An 18581-nucleotide genomic window follows, 5' to 3' on the forward strand; every position below is an offset into this window, starting at 1 on the left:
AGGCGGCCGCTGTGGGGGGCACCCTCGGCTTCCGGGATTCAAGGGCATTTGGCCCCAGCCTGCCCCCAACTCCTCCCACTTCTAGAACCGTCCCCCCCCCACCCGGCCCCTACCGGGCCCTTAGCTTGGGTCCCTGCTCTGAGAGCACCCAAGGCTGGAGCAAAGCGGATCCTGGGGTCCAGCTCTGGCCTTGTCCTTTCGGGTCCCCATCTCTCGGCCTCTGTGGGGTGCGCACAGCCATCTAGAGAGGCTGAGGGGAGGGGGACAGAAGGGGCCTTTCACAGTCACGAGGGACGCCTCCAGGGCTCGGGGGCGGCTCCAAGCTCTCCCTCTGCTGGTCACCAGCTCCGGGCCGTGGGGACACACAGAGCTCCGGGGTCCCTGCCTGGGCATTTTCCCGAGCTTCTGGCCCCACAGGGCTGACTGGCACCCATCCTCTTCCTGCCCCCTCCGGCTCTGGGTGCTGCAGGCCAGACTCTGCTCTGAGCTACCCCCAATGCCCATGTGTTCTTGCAAAGGCCTCAGGCGCCCAGGCCAGGGCTCGGATGAAGCACCCCAGGGGTTTGGTGCCCAGCTCTGACGTGGAAAGCCACAACACCCCCCTCCCTGCCCAAGGTCTTGGAGTTTGGTTTCCTCGTCTGTGAAACGGGGGTGACAATTCTCCCAGAGTGGCCTGTTGGACCCCCAGGAGATGCTAGTGCAATGCAGGCAAGCACGGGGAGCCCCCAGGCTGACATAGGGGGCTATGTGGGGAGAATGGCTCAGCAGGGTGCACTAGGAGACGGCAGGTGGGAACTGGGGGGCGGCTTGACTCCCAGTCTGACCCTCCCATTCCAGGGGAGCAACTGGGCTTGGCAGCAACCAGCCTGGGACCCACAGGGCTCTCATCTCTGAGCCCATCACCCCCACTGGGCGCCCCTCTCAGTGACAGTCCCCAGGGCAGTCCCAGTCCTGGCTCTGACACCTCTCCCGTGTGACGTGGAGGGGGGCTCTCCATCCCGGCATGGTGCCTCAGTTTCCCCAGCTGTGGGACCCAGGACATTGCTAGACTTGGGGTCCTTCACTTCCTGGACCCAAGTGCTCTGGGCTGAGATCTGACCCTTCCTGTGCTCCCTCCCGCTGCTGAACCGGCCCTGCGTGGCTCTCTGGGGTCGGGGAAGTGACACAGGCTGGAGGGTCGAGTCTCTGGTCCCTGAGATTCCAGGGAGACCCTGGACAGCCCCCCCCCCAACCCTGGGACCCCTTCTCTATTAGGCCCGAGCTCCTGCCTGCTCCCTTCCAGGGGTGGGGGTGGGGGCCCAGCGGCCGCTTTGCCCAGGAAGGAAGCGTCAGCGGGGGAGCACTGCAAAGGGGGTTCATGCTCGGCACTAGGGGGCCACGCCAGGCAGAGCTCTTACTTGCAGCGTTAGACAAAGGTGTAGTGAAGTCCGTTGCTTAAAGGGGGGTAGGGCGGCACCGTCCTGGAGGACAGGGCGGCTTTAGGCAGCTGCTGTGCTGGATGGACACAGGGACCAAGAGCCCGTCAGGCCCCGCGGCCGCGCCTGCAGCAGTGCCAGAGCCGGGAGGGAGGGAGTGCGGCCACGCGGTCTCCGGTGGGGAGCGGGAGCGGGGAGGTCCCGAGGCTGCCCTCGTGCGGGGTGTGGGGGGCTGTGTGTGTGGGGGGGGCTGCTGAGGGAGAGGGAGCGTCCGTACAGAGCAAGCGCAGGCTGGAGAGGAGGCGCGTGAGGGTGGGGAGTGGCCCTGCCGGGACCCCCCCCATCCGGTGGGGCGGGGAGAGGGAGCCCCCATCACCAGGAGGTGGTCTGTGTGTGTGTGTGTGTGTGTGTGTGGTGGGGGGTGCTGCCCAGAGTCCCCCCAGAACAATGCCCAGGCTGGGGGAGGGCAGAGAGCAGACTCCTGTGAGACCCCGGTCCCATCCTCACGCATCCCGAGATGAGGGGCAGCTCAGAGCCCCTGCACCAGGCCCCCCCCGGGGGGCTCCACCCTGGCCTCTCTAGGCCCCGGGGTCGGACCCTGGACGCCCCCCCCCACCAACCCTGGCACCCCTCCTCTATTAGGCCTCTATTAGGGAGGACGAGAGCAGCTGCGGTCCAGGGCAGGCTCTGTCTCAGGGAGGCCACAAAAAGGCCTGGGCCTGCTGAGGAGGCCGCACCCCTACCCCTCCCGGACCCCCGGCGCGGGCCAGCCTGAGGAGGAGGCCCGGGGCTTTGATCCGGGGACCTAAGCATAGGGGGCACCCAGGGCCCCGCCGAGTTCCCTTTTCCTGCCCCTTGCCCAGGCACCCGCCGTCTCCCTCTGCCACCCCGTCCAGGACCAAAGGGCCCCCACGGGCCCCCGCCCGCCCCGCGTACCTGCCACCTGCTTGCTGCGCTGCGAGGCCTCGGAGGCCAGCGCGTAGGAGATGTTGATGATGCGCTCCTGCTCCTGCAGCTGCGAGTCCACGTCCGCCACGCTGCTGCGGTCCTGGCCGGCCGCGGGCTGCAGGCTGCCCACGCTGCAGGGAGGAGTCAGGGCGGGGCTGGGCACGCTCTCCCGGGGGCGAGGAGGACCCCGCTGCCCCTGACCACCGCCGGGTGGGCCCGGCCTGCCCCCTAACAACAGCCAGGTGGGTCCGGCCTGCCCCTTACCCTACCCACCGCCAGCTGGGCCCCCTCTCAGCAGAAGTGCTGACCTCAAGGACACAGCTTGTGCCGGGGGCGGTCTACATCCCTGACTCTCCCGAGGGGTTCAGAAAGGCCCAGCCGACAGCCTCGGGCACTTCAGGGCAAGGCCAGAGAGCTGGGCGGAGGCCTGTGTGAGGGAACATCCCCTGCCCCGCCCCGTTACACCCCTCCCCAACTTGCTTCTGCTCTCCGGCTGTGATCACATCCCTCCTCTTCACTAGCCAGGGTCAGGGGCCACAGAAACCGGCCCCCAAAAATGCCGTGGGGCGTCTAGGCCTGACCTGCCGGCCGCAGGGGCTGCCCTTCCCAGGGGCTGGGCAGAGCTGACATAGAGGCCTGGGGGGGCGGGGAAGGCCGCCCCAAACCCTGTGCGGTCCCCCTGTGCCCCTGGGGAGGCCTGCGCCAGCCCACCTGGACCGGGCCAGGATGTTGCGGATCTTCTCGGCTTTCCGGTACCTCGCCTGCAGCTCCTCCAGGCTGGGCGGCTCCTCGGGGTCCAGGTCCACGTAGCGCTCGGGGATGGGGACCTTCTCGGGCTTGGACAGCTGAGCAGGGGACAAGGCAGTGCGGGCGGGGGTCAGAGGGGTGTAGGGGGGGCGGGGGGGATGCTGCCCCCGTGCCAGCCCCTTTCATAGGGGGTTGCAGAGCAGCCAAGGAACGGCTCAGCCACAACCGGGTGACCCCAAGGCCCCTCCTGTCCTCCCCCTCCCCGGCCGGCCGTATCCCGCAGCAGAGCAGGCGGGGAGCTGGGGGGTGGTGCTGGCCGTGCCCTGACACCTCTCACGCAGCCCCAGAGAAACGGTTTGGACGGGAGAAGCCTCCAAGCACAGAAGCTCCTGGTGAAGAGGGGAAGGTGGTCCTTCGGCAGCCGTGCCCCTCTGCCCGCCAGAAGACGCAACCTTACCCGCTCAGGGACACCCCAGGCTCCTGGGTCAGGGAGGGCGAACCCTAAACAGACCCGGGAGAGAGAACTGCCTGGAACTTGCTTCCCTCTGCCCCAGAGACTTCCTCGCCTCCTGCCTTCCCTCCAGAAGCTTCCCTGACTCGCCCCCTCCTACCCCTGCTGCCTCTCCCCTGGGAAGGCGGGTGGTTGAGGGGAGGGACCGGCTCTCTGGCGGGAGGCGCCTGGCTCAGTGCTTTAGCTGCTCCCTAGTGGGCGCCTGCCCAGCTCGGTGAAACCTCCTCGCCCGAAATAAGGGTGCCAAAGGTGACTTGTCCTTCCTGAACCACGATGGCTCCTTCAAATGGCTCAGCTGGGGTCAGAGATAGTGCAGGGGTTAGGGCACTTGTCTCGCACAAGGCCAACCTCAAACAGTCCTTGGTGAGAGTGATCCCCAAGCACCCCTGAGTGTGGCCCCCACCCCCACTACCCCTCCCCCAAAATAGGGAGACAACTAGTAGGGGCAGTGGTGGTGCAGCTCAGTCACTGTCTGAAACGGCTGTAGCTGAACTATACTGCAACCATGTTACCTAATCTACAATGGAAATGAGAAAAATAGGGGCTGGAGAGAGAGCAAGGTGGGTAAGGTGCTTGCCTTGCATGTGGCTGACCCAGGTCTAATCCTCAGCATCCCATACGGCCCTGTCAGGAGTAATCCCTGAGCACTGTCGGGTACAGCCCCAAAACAAACAAAAAAGACCAAAAAAAAAAAGAAAAAAGAAAAAAAAGTTTTAAATGGGATTTGGGATGGTTGGAGGGATCGCTCAGGATGGGAGATGTGTGCTGAAAGTGGATAAAGGACCAAACATGACGGCCTCTCACTATCTGTAATCTGTATTGCAAACCATAATACCCATAAGTAGAGAGAGAGAGTAAGAGGGAACCTGTCTGCCATAGAGTCAGGGGGAGGGGTGAGGCGGTGTAGGGGATGCTGGGGACATTGGCGGCGGGAAAATGTACACTGGTGGAGGGATGGGTGTTCAATCACTGTATGACTGAAACTCAAACATGAAAGTTTTGTAACTGTAGCTCATGGTGATTCAATAATAAATAAGAATTTAAAATAACTAAAAAAAATAAAAACATAAAACTTAAAAAAAATTATTTAAATGTAGACAAACGCCACAACTGTTGATACAAACAACAGTGTGAAATTGATGATAGAAAGGCTCAAATATTAAAATACAAAAATATTAAAGTACAAAAATCGCTTTTAGTGTGAAAATTATTATATCTGATCATGTAATTGTTAAAGTCTTGTCTAAGAATTTATTAATTTTTTTTGGGGGGGGTCACAACTGGCAATGCTCAGGGGTCACTCCTGGCTTTGCACTCAGGAATTACTCCTGACGGTGCTTGGGGGACATATGGGATGCTGGGAATCGAACCCGGGTCGGCCGCGGCAAGGCAAACGCCCTACCCACTGTGCTATTGCTCCAGCCCCAAATTTATTAAATTTTTTGTCGCTAAAAATAAATGGGATTAGGGGCTGGAGTGCTAGTACAGTGAATAGGGGGTTTGCTTTGCACACAGCTGACCCAGGTTCGAATCCTGGTACCCCATATGGTCCCCCCAAAACCCCCCTGGAGTGATCTCTGAGCTCAGAGCCTTGACTACTGCTAGGTGTGGTCCAAAAAACCAAAACCAAAACAAAACAAAACCGGGTCACCTGAGGTTTCTAAAAAGCTTCGTCTGATCCCGGGACAGGTGTGGAATAGAATTCAACACCACTGCAATGCCCTTTCACTCGCGGGAGAAGGGCAAGAACCAGCTCTTCTTCTCTGCTACCGCCCAGAAGGGCAGATCCGGGGAAGGAGGCCGAGGGCATTGTCTCGGGAGGGATGTAGGTTAGCGATAAAGACTTTCCCCCTGACTGCCAGACAACCAGGACAGGGAGACGCACTTCCATTGTGGAGGGAAAGGTCTGAGCCCAGCGGACTGGCCTCGTTACGCCCCAGCCTGAGCTGACCCGGGCCTCGGCGGCTCTGATGGCACCCCCGAGCCCCCGACCCTCATAACTATATTCTTCTTATCATTAGGCCAGGGCGGGGCCCAGGTCCTTCTGCTCAGGTCTGCAGGACACTTGGGGTCTTACCCGGCTTCACTCACAAATATCTAGAGCCTGCAACCAGGCCAGGGGCACAAAGCAGGCCCAGACGGTTTACAAACAGCACTTACAAACAGCTCCACCTGAAGCCCCTCACCCGACACCCGCTGGAGCGCCCTTGAGCAGTTAGTTACTTGGTCCCGTCCAGTTGGGCCTGCCCAGTCGTGATGCGTCTGCACCACCAGAGGGCGCTGGAAGAATTCACATCAGAAACTGCTCTCTCTGCTCTGGCTGGAACTTGTACCTCTCTGCCCTTATCCCAAACCCGGTCCCCCCTCAAAGCAGCCTGACTGACTCGTCGTGAGGGAAACCCTCGGTCTCCCAGGGCACGCCTCCTAACAAAGCAGCAAACGACCCCACTAAAGGCCTCCTCTGTGCTGGGCCCCGGACTCGGGCTTTCCCGACCACCGCTCCTGCCCTTGGCCACACGCAGGTTCATTGAAGCCTCATCACAGCCCTCCTCGTCCCAGCAAATGGGACACAGAGACGGGAAATGATGTGGGAGAGAGGAGAGAGAGAGAGAAACAAACCTCCCAATGCCTTTGGCTTCCGTCATGGCCCCATCCGCCCCTTCCCTGTTCGGGACATCCCCAGAGCGCAGGCCAGGAAGCCCCCAGAGCCCCCACAGCCGCCCCCCCCAAGGGAGGAGGCTTGTGGAGTGACCCCGACCGCCCTCACCTCTCTGCTGATGTCCAGGTCGTAGTCCTGCGGCTCCAGGTCCAGCTCGGTGACGGGGACGGCGCGTACCTTCAGCCAGCCGTTCTCCTCCGGCTCCTTCCTCTCCCCTGGCACGGCCCGTTCCAGTAGCTGCAGGTCAAAGTCCTGCTCGCGTTTCCACTGGCAACAGAGCAAGAGGGTGAGACACATCACTTCCTGAGCCAGCGGAACCCCACGGTCCCCTTGGGCGGGCGGTCGTGCAGGGCTGGGGGGTGGGGGAGGCTTTGGGAGGCTTCTCTGGCCTTTCAGGGGAAACTCTGTGACGTGTCTCCTCAGCTCTAAAGCAAGGCGGCCGTGAGAATGAAGGGCGGGGGGTTGGCTCCGTGGTAGAGCACTTGCCTTGCACGTGTGACGCCCCTGGGTTTATCCCCGTCACCAAGAACAAGACCCCGGCAGCCTGGGCTGGAGCTGTGTGTGTGTGTGTGTGAGGGGCTTGAGGCCTCTTCTGGTCCTCCCTGGTCCCCCGACTTCCACCTGGAAGATTCTCCAGGTGCCCCCAGGGCTGAGCCACTGCTTTGGGAACCATCCCCAGCAGTGCTCAGGGCTTACTCCCAGCTCTGTACTCGAGGATCCCTCCTGGAGGGGCCTGGGAGAACATCAGAGAGGTTGGGGGTCAACCCCAGTTGACTGCTTGCACCGCAAGTACCTTCTCTGCTGTCCTACCGCTCTGGTACACAACATGAGACTCACAGTGGCCCCCAGACCTACAAAAGGCTCCCAGGAGCAGGACGGTGACCCCCCTGCCCCACAAGACAGAGCCTGGACAGTGACCCTGAGAAGGGATCTTCCCCCTTTGTCTGCTTCCTCCATATGGACCAGCTCAGAAATCCTGAAAAACGGACAAGCCCCTTGGGGTCCTGAGAAGTGGAATAGCTAGGGGCCAGGCATGTGTGCTCTCTCTCTGGGGGGTCAGGGGTCTCCAGGGCATGAAGTACAGGCTCATCCCCGAGCTTCAAGCCCCACCCCAGGGCCTCCCTAATGGAGACCACAACAGGATGCATGAGGGCTGGAGCAATGGCAACCGCACTGGCCTGCGGAGGTCCCAGAAGACCTGGGGCTCGTGAAGCAGAGACACACCCAAGAACCACCATGTCTATTTGGGGAAAGTGTCTTAAGTGACCAAAAAGAAGGGCTAAAGATGGGGCTGGAGAGGGGCTGGAGTGATAGTACAGCAGGTAGGGCATTTGCCTTGCACGCAGCTGACCCGGGTTCGATTCCCAGCATCCCATATGGTCCCCCAAGCACCACCAGGAGGAGTAATCCCTGTGCATTGCCAGGTGTGACCCAAAAAGCAAAAAAAAAAAAATGCAGCTGGAGAGATAGCACAGCAGGTAGGGCGTTTGCCTTGCATGTGGTCGAACCGGGTTTGATCTCCAGCATCCCATATGGTCCCCTGCCAGGAGTAATTCCTGAGTGCAGAGCCAGGAGTCACCCCTAGCTTGGCTGGATGTGGCCCCCAAACAAAGAAAAACACAAAAGCGTAAAAGCATGGAAAGCGGAAAAGGTCCACCTGACCCAGCGTTTCCCGCCGTGGCCGAGTCTCGGCGTTGTGACCTGCTCTGTCTGCAGAGGAAACTCTCTGGGGCCAGCAAGTCTCTGCCAGGAGAACAGGCTCAGAACCCAGCAGCAACCCTGCAGAACGCTTCTACCTCTCAGGCCACCAAACGTCAGGGAGCCCCCGGTCAGGATGTGGGCTGATGACCCTCGCGAGGCCCCGGAGAGCCCGCCCCGCCCATCACCCTCTCCGAACACTCCACCATTCATGCACAAGCTCTCGATGCAGACTCCATCCCAGCCTCTCGGGGAGGCTTTCCCCGGGATCCGAGGGAAGGATTCGCCAGCTGGAGTTTCCGGGATGAAGAAAATGAATGGAAGGATTCACAATATTTTTTTTCCTTCCACGCTCACAGGTGCCCCCACAGAGAGACCCTCCTCACGTAAGCCCGGCCTGATCTGTTCGCACACTCGGAGAAAGCTCGCTATCCTGGGGAAGAACCACGCCAATCCATCGTCCTTAAGCAACATGTTTATTGGCGCTGCTGCAGACTCATTACAAGGTACTCCAGGGACAATTTGGCTCGTCTTTCTTCATTTGGTACACTGGGCAGGAGAGGTCACAGTTACCCCCATGGTACATTAGCTTGTAAGGTTTAAAAGTCATGAGCTTTGCAGCTTTTCAGGAGAGGAGTGTCTTGGGTCTGCCTCCTCTGGTGCAGATAGAACATGGTATATCCTGCTATCCGCTCCAGCTATGAAATACCAGACACACAAATGGTTTTCTTTGGGGACTGAGGCATGAACCTCCGTGGACTTGGTAGCATCCGTTCACAGCTGCAGACTCTGAAGCCGTGTCCCATGTCTGGGCCGGAGGCATGGACGTGGCTCAGTGCTCGGTGTCCAGTCCCTGCCGATGACCCTTGCCCTTAAGCAGCTGGGATGGGTGGGGAGGGGTATGTGAATTATGAATCAGCGGGCTTGTCAGAGGGGGGCGGGCGGCAGAAGACAGACGCACTCACACGTTGGGGTCCCTCGCTAGGCTAAGGGGACAGAGCTGCAGACACAGGCCCAGTCACCGAGAGCGTGGGCCAGTTAGCGAATGTCAGCACGAGCCTGAAGCTTCTATCGACACAATCAGGCGGGGTGAGAGGGGGGCTGTGAGCGGTAATGCTAGAAGCAAAGGAGCTTGTGCAGTGAATGAGGGAGTGGACGGTCAGCCGGGGGTCTCGGCAAACACTTGAGTTGCAGGAACAGGGATGGAGGAGTCAGAGGATTCTCCAAGGCACCCGAGCCACTGTGTGTCAGGTGTACATGCTGAGTGACACCACCAGGGGGCAGCAGAGCCCCAGGCTCGCCGGGGTCCCTCGCAGCCTGTTGGCACCGTCAGCGGTAGCCAACCAGCCTGCTTGTGCTCCTCTCACCAAACCCACCACCATCGTCCTCCTCCTCCTCCTCTCTTGAACTCCTTGAACTTCCCAAGTCCTCGACTCTACCCCAGGACTTGGGTCTGCCCCAGGCCCCTCTCACAAACCCGGCCCCAAGAACTGACTCTGGGCTTCCTCTCCAGCTCCACGCTCGCTCCCTCTGTGACCTCCTCGAACCTTCTCTGCTTCCGGGTCACCCTCTAACCACGGCCCATGAGGACCCCTTGTGCCGGGTGCATGGATACCCAGCCACCCCCTCACGGGGGTGCCACTCTGACCCATCAGGGCCCCTGGGGCAGCTCTGCTCCCTGCCCCAGCCCTGCCGGCCTGGACCCTCTAACATACTGAGCCAAGGTCGCCGGGCAGCGTGTGGCCGAGGTGGCGGGACGAGGGCGGCGGGCCCAGCCTCTCGCCCTGGCTCAGCGTCCTCTTGCGCTCCCGGACCAGCGCCTTCTGGTGCCGCTTCATGCGCTCCAGCTGCTCCTCGGCGCTCATCCTGCCCCGCGGGTGGTCCCCTGAGTACAGCCGCTCCAAGGCACTCTTGGGTCTCTAGAAGAGGGGGCGGGCGTGAGAGGCCAGGGCAGCGGGGATGGGCGGCCAGCTGTGCTGTGCGGGACTCTCTCTCTCTCTCTCTCTCTCTCACACACACACACACACACACACACACACACACACACACACACACACACACCCCACACTCCAAGACCTGTCAATACACAGACCCATAATCCAACACACACACACATATACACACACACACACACACACACACACACACAGAGGTAGGCAGACTAATGCTGGCCCCTGGCATCCACTGGCCTCTCCAGTGAGGGGGAAGCACCCTGCTTTAACATCTGGGACCCCGAGGCCAAGGACTGTCTACCCAGGCACCCAGGTAGCATGTGGTGGGACAGAAACTGTGACTTCCTGGCACCCACTCTGGGCGGAGGCCCAGGGACAGAATTAAGTATGTGTGCATGAATATGTGTGCATGAATTGTATGTTTGAACATGTATACATGTATGTGTGCATGTATGTCTGTGCATGCATGCATATGTATATGCATACACGCACACATGTATGTGCATGTTTGTACATAGGTGGTGCGTGCATGTATGTATGTTTGGTACATATGTGGTGCGTGTGTGTGCATAGAGGTGTATGCATTTTTGTGTATGTGTGTATACACATGTGTGTGCATGCATGTGTATGCATGTTTGCGTGTGTCTGCAAACTTCTTGGGTAGCGGGGAAGGCAATACTGAGTGCCTGAGGCCCAGCACCTGAGCTCAGGACTGATCCCTGACCAGTCCCTCCCTCAATGGAGCCCCCCCACCACACACACACCCGCCACTACGCAAGGAGCACGGGGCTTCGGGGGGATGGGGGACCTCGTGGCCACTCACAGGGAAGGTCATCTTGCTGGTCTCGGCGCCGAGGCCCCTCCGCAGGGTAGCGTAGGGCGCGATGGTGGATGACTGCTGCAGCTGTGAGGTGGACCCCGAGAGACCTGGGCGGGGAGACGTGCGTCTGTGGCGACGGCAGCTCCAGTGCCACCCTCCTCACCTCCCTCAACACGAGGGGCCCATGGGCCAGTCTCTCCTTCTCCCGCCATTCCCCACCCAGCCTAGGAGAGCAGGAGGAGGAAGAGCCAGCCCGGGTCCTCCTCTCCCCTCCCCTCCCAGGCTGGCTCCCCGGGCGGGTGGGCGGAGAGCTGGGCAGAGCCGGGCAGTCTCCTGCCCCTTCTTCCCTTCCGAGGAACTTCTGCTTTTGCAGTACTGGGGATCGAGCCCAAGTCTCATTCATTCAAGGCTGGTGCCTGGCTGTGGAGCCATGTGCCTTCCTCGGTGCCTTCCTGATGAATTATTATTGTGGAGGGGTGGAGGTTGGATTAAATCCTGGGGTGCTCAGGATCACTCCTGGTGGTGCTCAGGGGGCCATGTCATGCCAGGGATTAACCTTGGGGTTAGCCAAGCGAGCATCTTAACCCCTGTACTATCTCTCCAGCCTCGGACCACCCCTGCTTTTAAAATATTTGAATTAAATTTTTTATTTTTGGTGATAAGGGTGGAACTCAAGTCTCGTGCATGCATAGGTGCACTTTGTTCCAAGGCATGTACATAATTATACACAAACACACACACACATTTTTCCCCCTTTTTTTTGGCTATGCCAGCTGTGCTCAGGGATCCTCTTGGCTCTGTCTGCACTGAGATTTCTTTTAGTGGTATTCAGAGTGGTGGCAGCACAAACGGGTCAGCCACAGGCAAGGCAGCATCTGACCCCCTCGCCCCCTGTAGTACCTCTTGACCCAGTAATTTTTTCCCACTTTATTGATGCAGGGAGCTGACCTGGCGGTGTTCAGTGAGCCTGGGGCCTTGCAGAGGTAGACACAAGCTCCACACTACTCGAGCCTCACTCCCGGCCATTCCGCCAAGGTCCTGACAGGTGCAAGCAGGCACCACTATATTTAGCAGGTGTCAAAGAGAAATGTCCGGAGAATCCCAGGCACAGAGGACTGGCCTGCTCCAAAGCCTCCGATCCTGCTACCGTGACACTAACAGACCATAAGGAGGGAGAGAACAGCCTGCCATGCATAGTGGCAAGGGTTGCTGTGACCCCAACGCTACAGCTTCCGGAGCCTATGTCCTGCAGGCACCAGCTCTGGCAAGAGCAGGCCAGAGAGAGCGAGAACTGGAACCATGGAGTGGAGGGCTTCCATCTTCCGTTTCTGCAACAGGCAGAGGGTGTGTGCATGTGTGTGTGTGCGTGCATGTGTGTGTTTGTGTGTGTAGAAGCATGTGACCTTCTACTTCAGGGAGCAGACAGGAGGGAAGGTGGTTGGCCTGATGCAGAAAGATGCGTGGGGTGGGGTGGGGGGGAGGCTCTCCTTAGGTGGTTTCTGACAGTCTGCAGCTAGGGGGGACGTGGGGGGTGGGAGCCCCAGAGTCAAGTCTCCTCCCTCCTGAAAAGTGAAGATGGTGAGAAGACGGCCTGAGTGAGGAGAAATATGTTCCTATCAAGGAAAGACTCATGGCACTTTAGAGGGCCACAAGCAAGGCCAAAAGCCTCTGGCAAGAGGGACCGGAGTGACAGTACAGCGGGAAGGGCATTTGCCTTGCATGTGGCTGACCCAGGTTCTGTCTCTGCATCCCACATTGTTCCCCGAACACCGCCAGGAATAACCCCTGAGCATTGCTAGGTGTGACCCAAAAAGCCAATAGATGAATAAATAAAAGCATCTGGCAGGCACGAGAAGGCCACGTGAGCCCTACAGGGTGCAGCTGGGACCTGGTGATGCTCTGGGCCCTGGCTCCGTCACCACAGGTTAGCGGGCAAATATCTGATCTCGATTCTCGGCTTTTGCCATCGCGAGAAGGGGGCTGACCAGGCTTCCTTCATGGGGCCATGGTGATGCTCAGCAGGGACTACAGAGTGCTTGTGGAGGCTGGCACATATTCCAGAAGTCATCCAGCGGCTCACACACTGGGATGCTGCACGGGACAGGCGGGGCCAGCAGAAACTGCCACTGTGGCTGAAATGGCACTTTGGTGCCACAGGACAAAGCAGAGTACCGAAGAAAGCCACCACCGAGCAATGCCAGCCTCGCCGTCTTCCCGGCTTTGTAGGAGTCTCGACTGTCCTCTGTGCCTGGGGATGGGTCACACAGCAGGGACAGAGGCTCCTACAGCCTATGGGGCGGTAGGCAGGAGGGGGGTCGGGGCACCATGCGCTGGCTCCAGGTCTCGGGACACACGGCAGAGCTTCACCTTACCTCTGCTGGGCAGCGTCTGGTACCTGCTCTCGGGCCCCCCGAGGCCCGGGGAGGGCTGGGCCACCTCCCCACCGAAGACCGCCAGTTCGGGCTCGCTCACGTAGGACCGGAGCTCCACCTGTGTGCATCCATCTGCGCTGTCACCCTTGCCCAGAGCAGACGCCCCGCCCCTCTCCTCCCGGTCCCGCCCACGACCACGCCCCACCCGGGATCTGCCCCCTCTTCTCTCGGTCCCGCCCCGCCCCCTCTCCTCCCGGCCCCGCCCACGGCTACGGCCCCGCCCTCCGCCCCGCCCCGCCCCGCCCCGCCCCGCCCCACTCGGGGACCGGCCAGCACTCACCCTCGAGTCCCCGTTGCACTGGCCCTGCTCCCGGTCGCGCTTTCTCTCGTCCGACTGCCGCTTGAGGCCCCTCACTGACGTGTGCCGGATGACAGTGGCCTCACGGGGCAGTGGCGGCACGGCCGGGGGCTGGTCCTCGGGGCTGTAGAGCTCGGGGAGCGGGGGTCTCGGGGGCGCCTCATCTTCCTGCTCGGGGAGAGAAGCAGGGACTCAGGACAAGGAGCTGAAGTGGGGGTCCGGGCGGGCGGTAGGTGTGTGAGGAGGGGGGGCTGTCCCCACTCCAGCTCCGTTCTCTACCTCCCACCTGCACGTTTGCTATTTTTCCGTGTTCCCTGCATGCACCGTGTCCCCAAACAAGCCCCGAGCGTCTGTCCTCCACTGCCCGCGCACGCGGCCTGCGGGAGCAAGCTGGAACCAGGGGGTTGGCCTCCGCTGGCTGGGACGGGACAAGGTCAGGCTGCACCCGCCTGTCCCCTGTGTCCAAAGTTACAAAACTATAGCAATAGTGGTTGGTGCTTGCCTGCCTTGCACATGGCAGACCCAGGTTCAATTCCCGGCAGCGTTTAAGGTCCCCCGAGCCCCACCAGGAGTGATCCCTGATCACAGAGCCAGGAGTAGCCCCTGAGCACCGCCAAGTGTGGCCCCCAAAGCAAAATAGTGTTTCTTCCCTGACTTGGATACTGAATGGACAGGCGGGACGAGGGACACTCAGCAAGGTCCCCGAACGTTCCCCCCTCCTGGGTGGCAGAGACTGTGATGCTTTGCCTGCAAGCTCATCCTCCGTGTGCTCCGAACAAATCAGGGCTTCTCTGCAAATCTTTCACTGTCACTCTGTCATTTAAATTTTCCTTTTTCTTTTCTTTTTTTTGCTCCATTGTGTGTTTGTCCCACATCTTTTTTTTTTAATTAATTTATTTTTGCATTTTGGGTCACACCCAGCGATGCTCAGGGGTTACTTCTGGCTCTGCACTCAGGAATTACTCCTTGGTGCTTGGGGGACCATATGGGATGCCGGGGATTAAATCTGGATTGGCCGTGTGCAAGGCAAATGCCCTACACACTGTACTATCACTCCGGCCCCAATTCTTCCTTTTCTTTTTGTTTTTGGGTCACACCTGGCGGTGCTTAGGGCTTACTCCTAGCTCTGTGCTCAGAGATCACTCCTGGTGGTGCTTGTCCTAAGGGGTGCTGGGGCTCGAACCCAGATCAGCTGTGTGCAAGGTAAATGCCCTACCCACTGTGCTATTACTCCAGCCCCAAGTTTTATTTTGTTTTCTGAGCCGTGGCTGAGTTTGGGGAAAAGCGCAGGCCAAGTGTGCCGCACAGAGGTTTGTCAGCGTCTGCCGCAAGCAACCCTGCTCACGGTGACATGAGAGCCGAGCAGTGGGCAGGCTCTGTGCTCTCTGAGCATCGAAAGCTCAAGCCCGACCACAGCTCGGCAGCATGTGTTTCCACAAGGGCCTCCAGAGAAACGCCAGAGCAGGGCTTGCCTCTGAAGAACGTGCAGAACCCGAGGGTGGGAGGGAGGCACTTTATTATGTGCTTTTCATTATATTTGGCTTCTCCTTTGAAATAATATCTAATTTAAAGAGAGAGTGTTAGATGCAAGGAATGAAGCCAAATGAAAGGAATAGATAGAACTGTAGTTGCATGGAACAATGTGGGCAGACTTCACAGTGTTGAAGGAAAGAGGCAAGACTTGAAAGAATGAACAGAGGATGAGGTACAGGCAGGATGGGAGCCTTCAGAGATGCACTCACAGGGAGCACACTTAAGACAACAACAACAAAAAACAAAGAAAGGAATCCTCAACAAACTCCAGAGCTTATCTAATTACAGAGGAGTGGATCAAGATGTGGGCCAGAATGATAGCACAGCAGGGAGGGCGTTAGCCTTGCATGAAGCCGAAGTGGGTTCCATTCCCGGCATCCCACATGGTCCCCCGAGCACCGCCAGGAGTAATTCCTGAGTGCAGAGTCAGGAGTAACCCCTGAGCATCAACAGGTGTGACCCAAAATGCAAAAATAAATAAATTAAAAAAAAAAAGATGTGGGACAAACACACAATGGAATTCTATACAGTTCTAAGAAAGGATGAAATCTCGCCTCTTGCAACCCCAGGGGCAGAATGAGAGGCGGGTGGTAGGCAGCAGGAGAACGGCACCTTTGGAGCCATCTCTTGGACAGGGGGTCTCTAAAGCTACAAAGCAAGTTTGTAAGTCTGTAGCTGTACCTCCCGGTGATTCACTAATTAAAATATTAGATAAATAAATAAACAAAGCCACAAAGCAAGGCAGTAATCAAGGAAACAAATCCTTGGACTCTGATCCCTGAATTGGGTCACTTAAGGGGAGGGGAGGGGCGAGGTGGGGGGCAGTTGGGGAGAGAAGGGGGGCGGTGGGGGAGAGAAGGGTTACTGGCGCTCTGTGTGTGTGGTGGGGGGAGGACGGGGGACACTGGTATGATGATATTGTATTCTTCAAACCTAGAAACTTTTATTATTAAAAATATCAGCTCAATAATTGAAAAAAAGGGGGGGCAGAGCCTGGCCCTGCTTTGACCCCAGCACCATATGGCACCCTGAGCACATTCCAGTGGTGGGCCTCGAAGCCACAGCAGGGCAGCCCTGGTGGTTCCTGGCACCACAGGTCCCAAATAGCATCCCATCCTCAGGCCTGGGCACTAAGCCTGGTGGGCCGAGTACTGCCGGAGCGGCCGGAGGCCCCTGGAAAGCTCTTGGGAGGCCTTTTCCCCAGGAAACCCAAGCCAAGACTGGCCCCAGGGCCAAAAGGGCAGGGGAGGGGCCTGCTGCTGAGGGCTCTGCCTGTGCTCCAGGCCCTGTTCTGGCTCTGGGGGTTGGTCTGACCGGGCTGGTCTCTTCCATGCTACCTATGACACTACGCTTGTGTGACGTGTCAATGTCGGCTGTTCTGATCAAGCTCCCGGCTCCTGCCATGCTCAGGGCCAGTTGGGGAGGCGGGAGGAGTGCCCCCACCTCCCCCTGAGCGCACAGTGGGGCCCAAGGACAGACTCAGGAGGAACTGAGCGTGGAGAGGAGCTTGTCAACACAGGCCACAGAGGTTGCTCCGGACCCTCTGCAGCGCAGCGGTCAGCTCTGGCGGGACCTCACTTTCCCCAGGTGCCCCCAGGGGGCCGGGCAAGACCGTCCTGTCTCGTCTACCTCCCTCCCTTCCCCGGGCACCGTCTCTGCTCAGGGCTCCCGCAGAGGGTCTCTGGCTGGTTCTCTCTGTCTGTGTTTCCCCCAGAGCTGGTGTGGGGACCGAGGGGTGGACGGTCGTCGGCCGAGCGCGTGAGCAGGTACCCACCCACCCAGCCCCCCACCATCGCAGAGACTCACGGCTTTGGGCTTGGACTTGGTGGGCGACTGCAGCGGCGACGTCACCTTCCGCAGCTGGGGCGGGTGAGGCCGGTAGGGCACGTACGGCTGCAGCTGGGGGAAGAGCCGGACCTCCAGAGGGGTCCGTGCAGGGCTGGTGGGCGGGCTGGGCAGCGGGGGCGGCTTGTTCTCGGGAGCCGAGAGCGAAGGCACAGGCGGATGAGGGGACAAAGGCACCGTTTTTCTCTCTAAGGGGCGTGGGGGGAAACAAAGGCACAGATGATGGCACAGAGACCCTCTCCACGGAGGACTAGGAGTAGCCCGGCATCAGGGCATCCCCAGGGGCCTCTCACCCCTTCCCCCATCACCAAGACCCTGGCCACCAACAGCCCCCACCTGGATTCTTGACCGAGTCCACCAGGACTCTGAAGTTCTCCTTGTTTGCGCTCAGGCCTGCCAGCACGTCCTCAATTCGCCACAGGTCCTTCTGCAGCTGCGATTTCTCCTGCAGGACAGGGTGGGCGATGCCTTCTGAGATCTGGACCAGAACCTTCTTCTCGGGAGCAGGGAGGTGGACAGAGCTGGACGCCCGCCCCCGGGAGGGGCAGCTTCCCCCTGGAAGGCTGCTGGCACCACAGCCAACTCTGCAGCGTCATGGAGCGGCGCAGACAAGGGAGATGCCAAGGCATCAAAGGCCCCACCAGGCCGGGTCCCACCAACTTTGACAAAGATGGATGTGCTCAGGGTCGGAGGGTACATGGTCTGCATGCAGGAGCCCCAGTGGGTTGGACCCCCTGACACTGCGGGGTGACCCCAGCACTGCCAAGTATGCCCCTGCCACAGATGACCGTTGAGTTGTCAGAGAAGTTGATTCAGAGGAGAGAGGTTGCTAAAGGTGACTAGGGTACAGGGTCCCGAGACAGAGTATAGCAAACAGGGTTTGCACACGGCCTTGCACATGGCCGATACCTGGGTTGGTCCCCAGCAACCCATAGGGTCCCCTGAGCACTGCCAGGAGTGATTCCTGAATGTAGAGCCAGGAGTAACCCCTGAGCGACAAAGGGTGTAGTCCCCAAACAAAAACAAATGAACAAGCAAAATTAAAAAACAAAACAAAACACAAAAACCCAAAAAGGTTTCTAGATACAAAGTTACAGCTTTACAAGAGCCAAGAGCCTTCTCAAGATTAGATCACAGCAGGGAAGTACTTAATACCACCAGCTGGAATCTTACAAATGGTCCAGCTCTTTTCCAGTGATGCTCAGGGGTTACTCCTGGCTCATACACTCAGGAATTACTCCTGGCGGAGGTCGGGGGACCATATGGGATGCTGGGAATTGAACTCGGGTCGGCCGTGTGCAAGGCAAACACCCTACCCTCTATGCTATCACTCCAGCCCCTCAAGTTCTTAACTTCAGTTTTATATTATTTCACTATAACCTAAAAAGAAAAAAAAATGACTGTTTTTGGCAATCTTGGCACAAGGGGAAGAAAGCCAAAGACCAGAAGTTGTACCATGCCTGGAATATAAAGAGCAACTTGAAGAGGACAGAACTGAGTGCTGGGATTGGAGGTTCAGTGAGCAGTAGAGGGTGGCATTTGGGAACAAGAAGGAACATAGGACCGATTCAAGCTACCATGTAGCTGAGCCCTGAAAACACGGTGCCCAGGGAAAGGAGCCTCACAAAAGGCCGATTGTAAGGAAAGGAGCCTTACGCCGCTCGTAAGATCGATTTCTGTACAAGACCCAGAGCACTGAATACGGTGAGGACAGACAGCAGAT

General features: G+C 58.9%; 1 protein-coding gene and 1 pseudogene across 12 annotated transcripts in view; one reads left to right on the plus strand and one right to left on the minus strand.

The window, feature by feature from the left end:
• Nucleotides 1-18581, plus strand: part of LOC129405543 (uncharacterized) — a 468293-nt pseudogene that overhangs the window by 38312 nt on the left and 411400 nt on the right.
• The window catches only part of PLEKHA7 (pleckstrin homology domain containing A7), a 248331-nt gene that overhangs the window by 1423 nt on the left and 228327 nt on the right, over nt 1-18581 (minus strand). For 7 of the 12 annotated variants that reach the window (XM_055141281.1, XM_055141279.1, XM_055141278.1 and 4 more), the window contains 10 exons: nt 17195-17303; nt 16820-17046; nt 13463-13648; nt 13123-13240; nt 10754-10857; nt 9694-9897; nt 6389-6547; nt 3075-3208; nt 2352-2494; nt 1398-1494 (listed from right to left, as the gene is read on the minus strand). In XM_055141281.1, coding sequence (XP_054997256.1) covers nt 1406-1494; nt 2352-2494; nt 3075-3208; nt 6389-6547; nt 9694-9897; nt 10754-10857; nt 13123-13240; nt 13463-13648; nt 16820-17046; nt 17195-17303 — 1473 coding nt within the window. In that variant the 3' untranslated portion in view covers nt 1398-1405. The remainder of the gene's footprint in view (nt 1-1397; nt 1495-2351; nt 2495-3074; nt 3209-6388; nt 6548-9693; nt 9898-10753; nt 10858-13122; nt 13241-13462; nt 13649-16819; nt 17047-17194; nt 17304-18581) is intronic. The other 5 variants (XM_055141274.1, XM_055141277.1, XR_008630634.1 and 2 more) reach the window with 4 other exon arrangements.

This window comes from Sorex araneus, chromosome 6 (genome assembly GCF_027595985.1).
Source record: "Sorex araneus isolate mSorAra2 chromosome 6, mSorAra2.pri, whole genome shotgun sequence".
Lineage (NCBI taxonomy): Eukaryota > Metazoa > Chordata > Mammalia > Eulipotyphla > Soricidae > Sorex > Sorex araneus.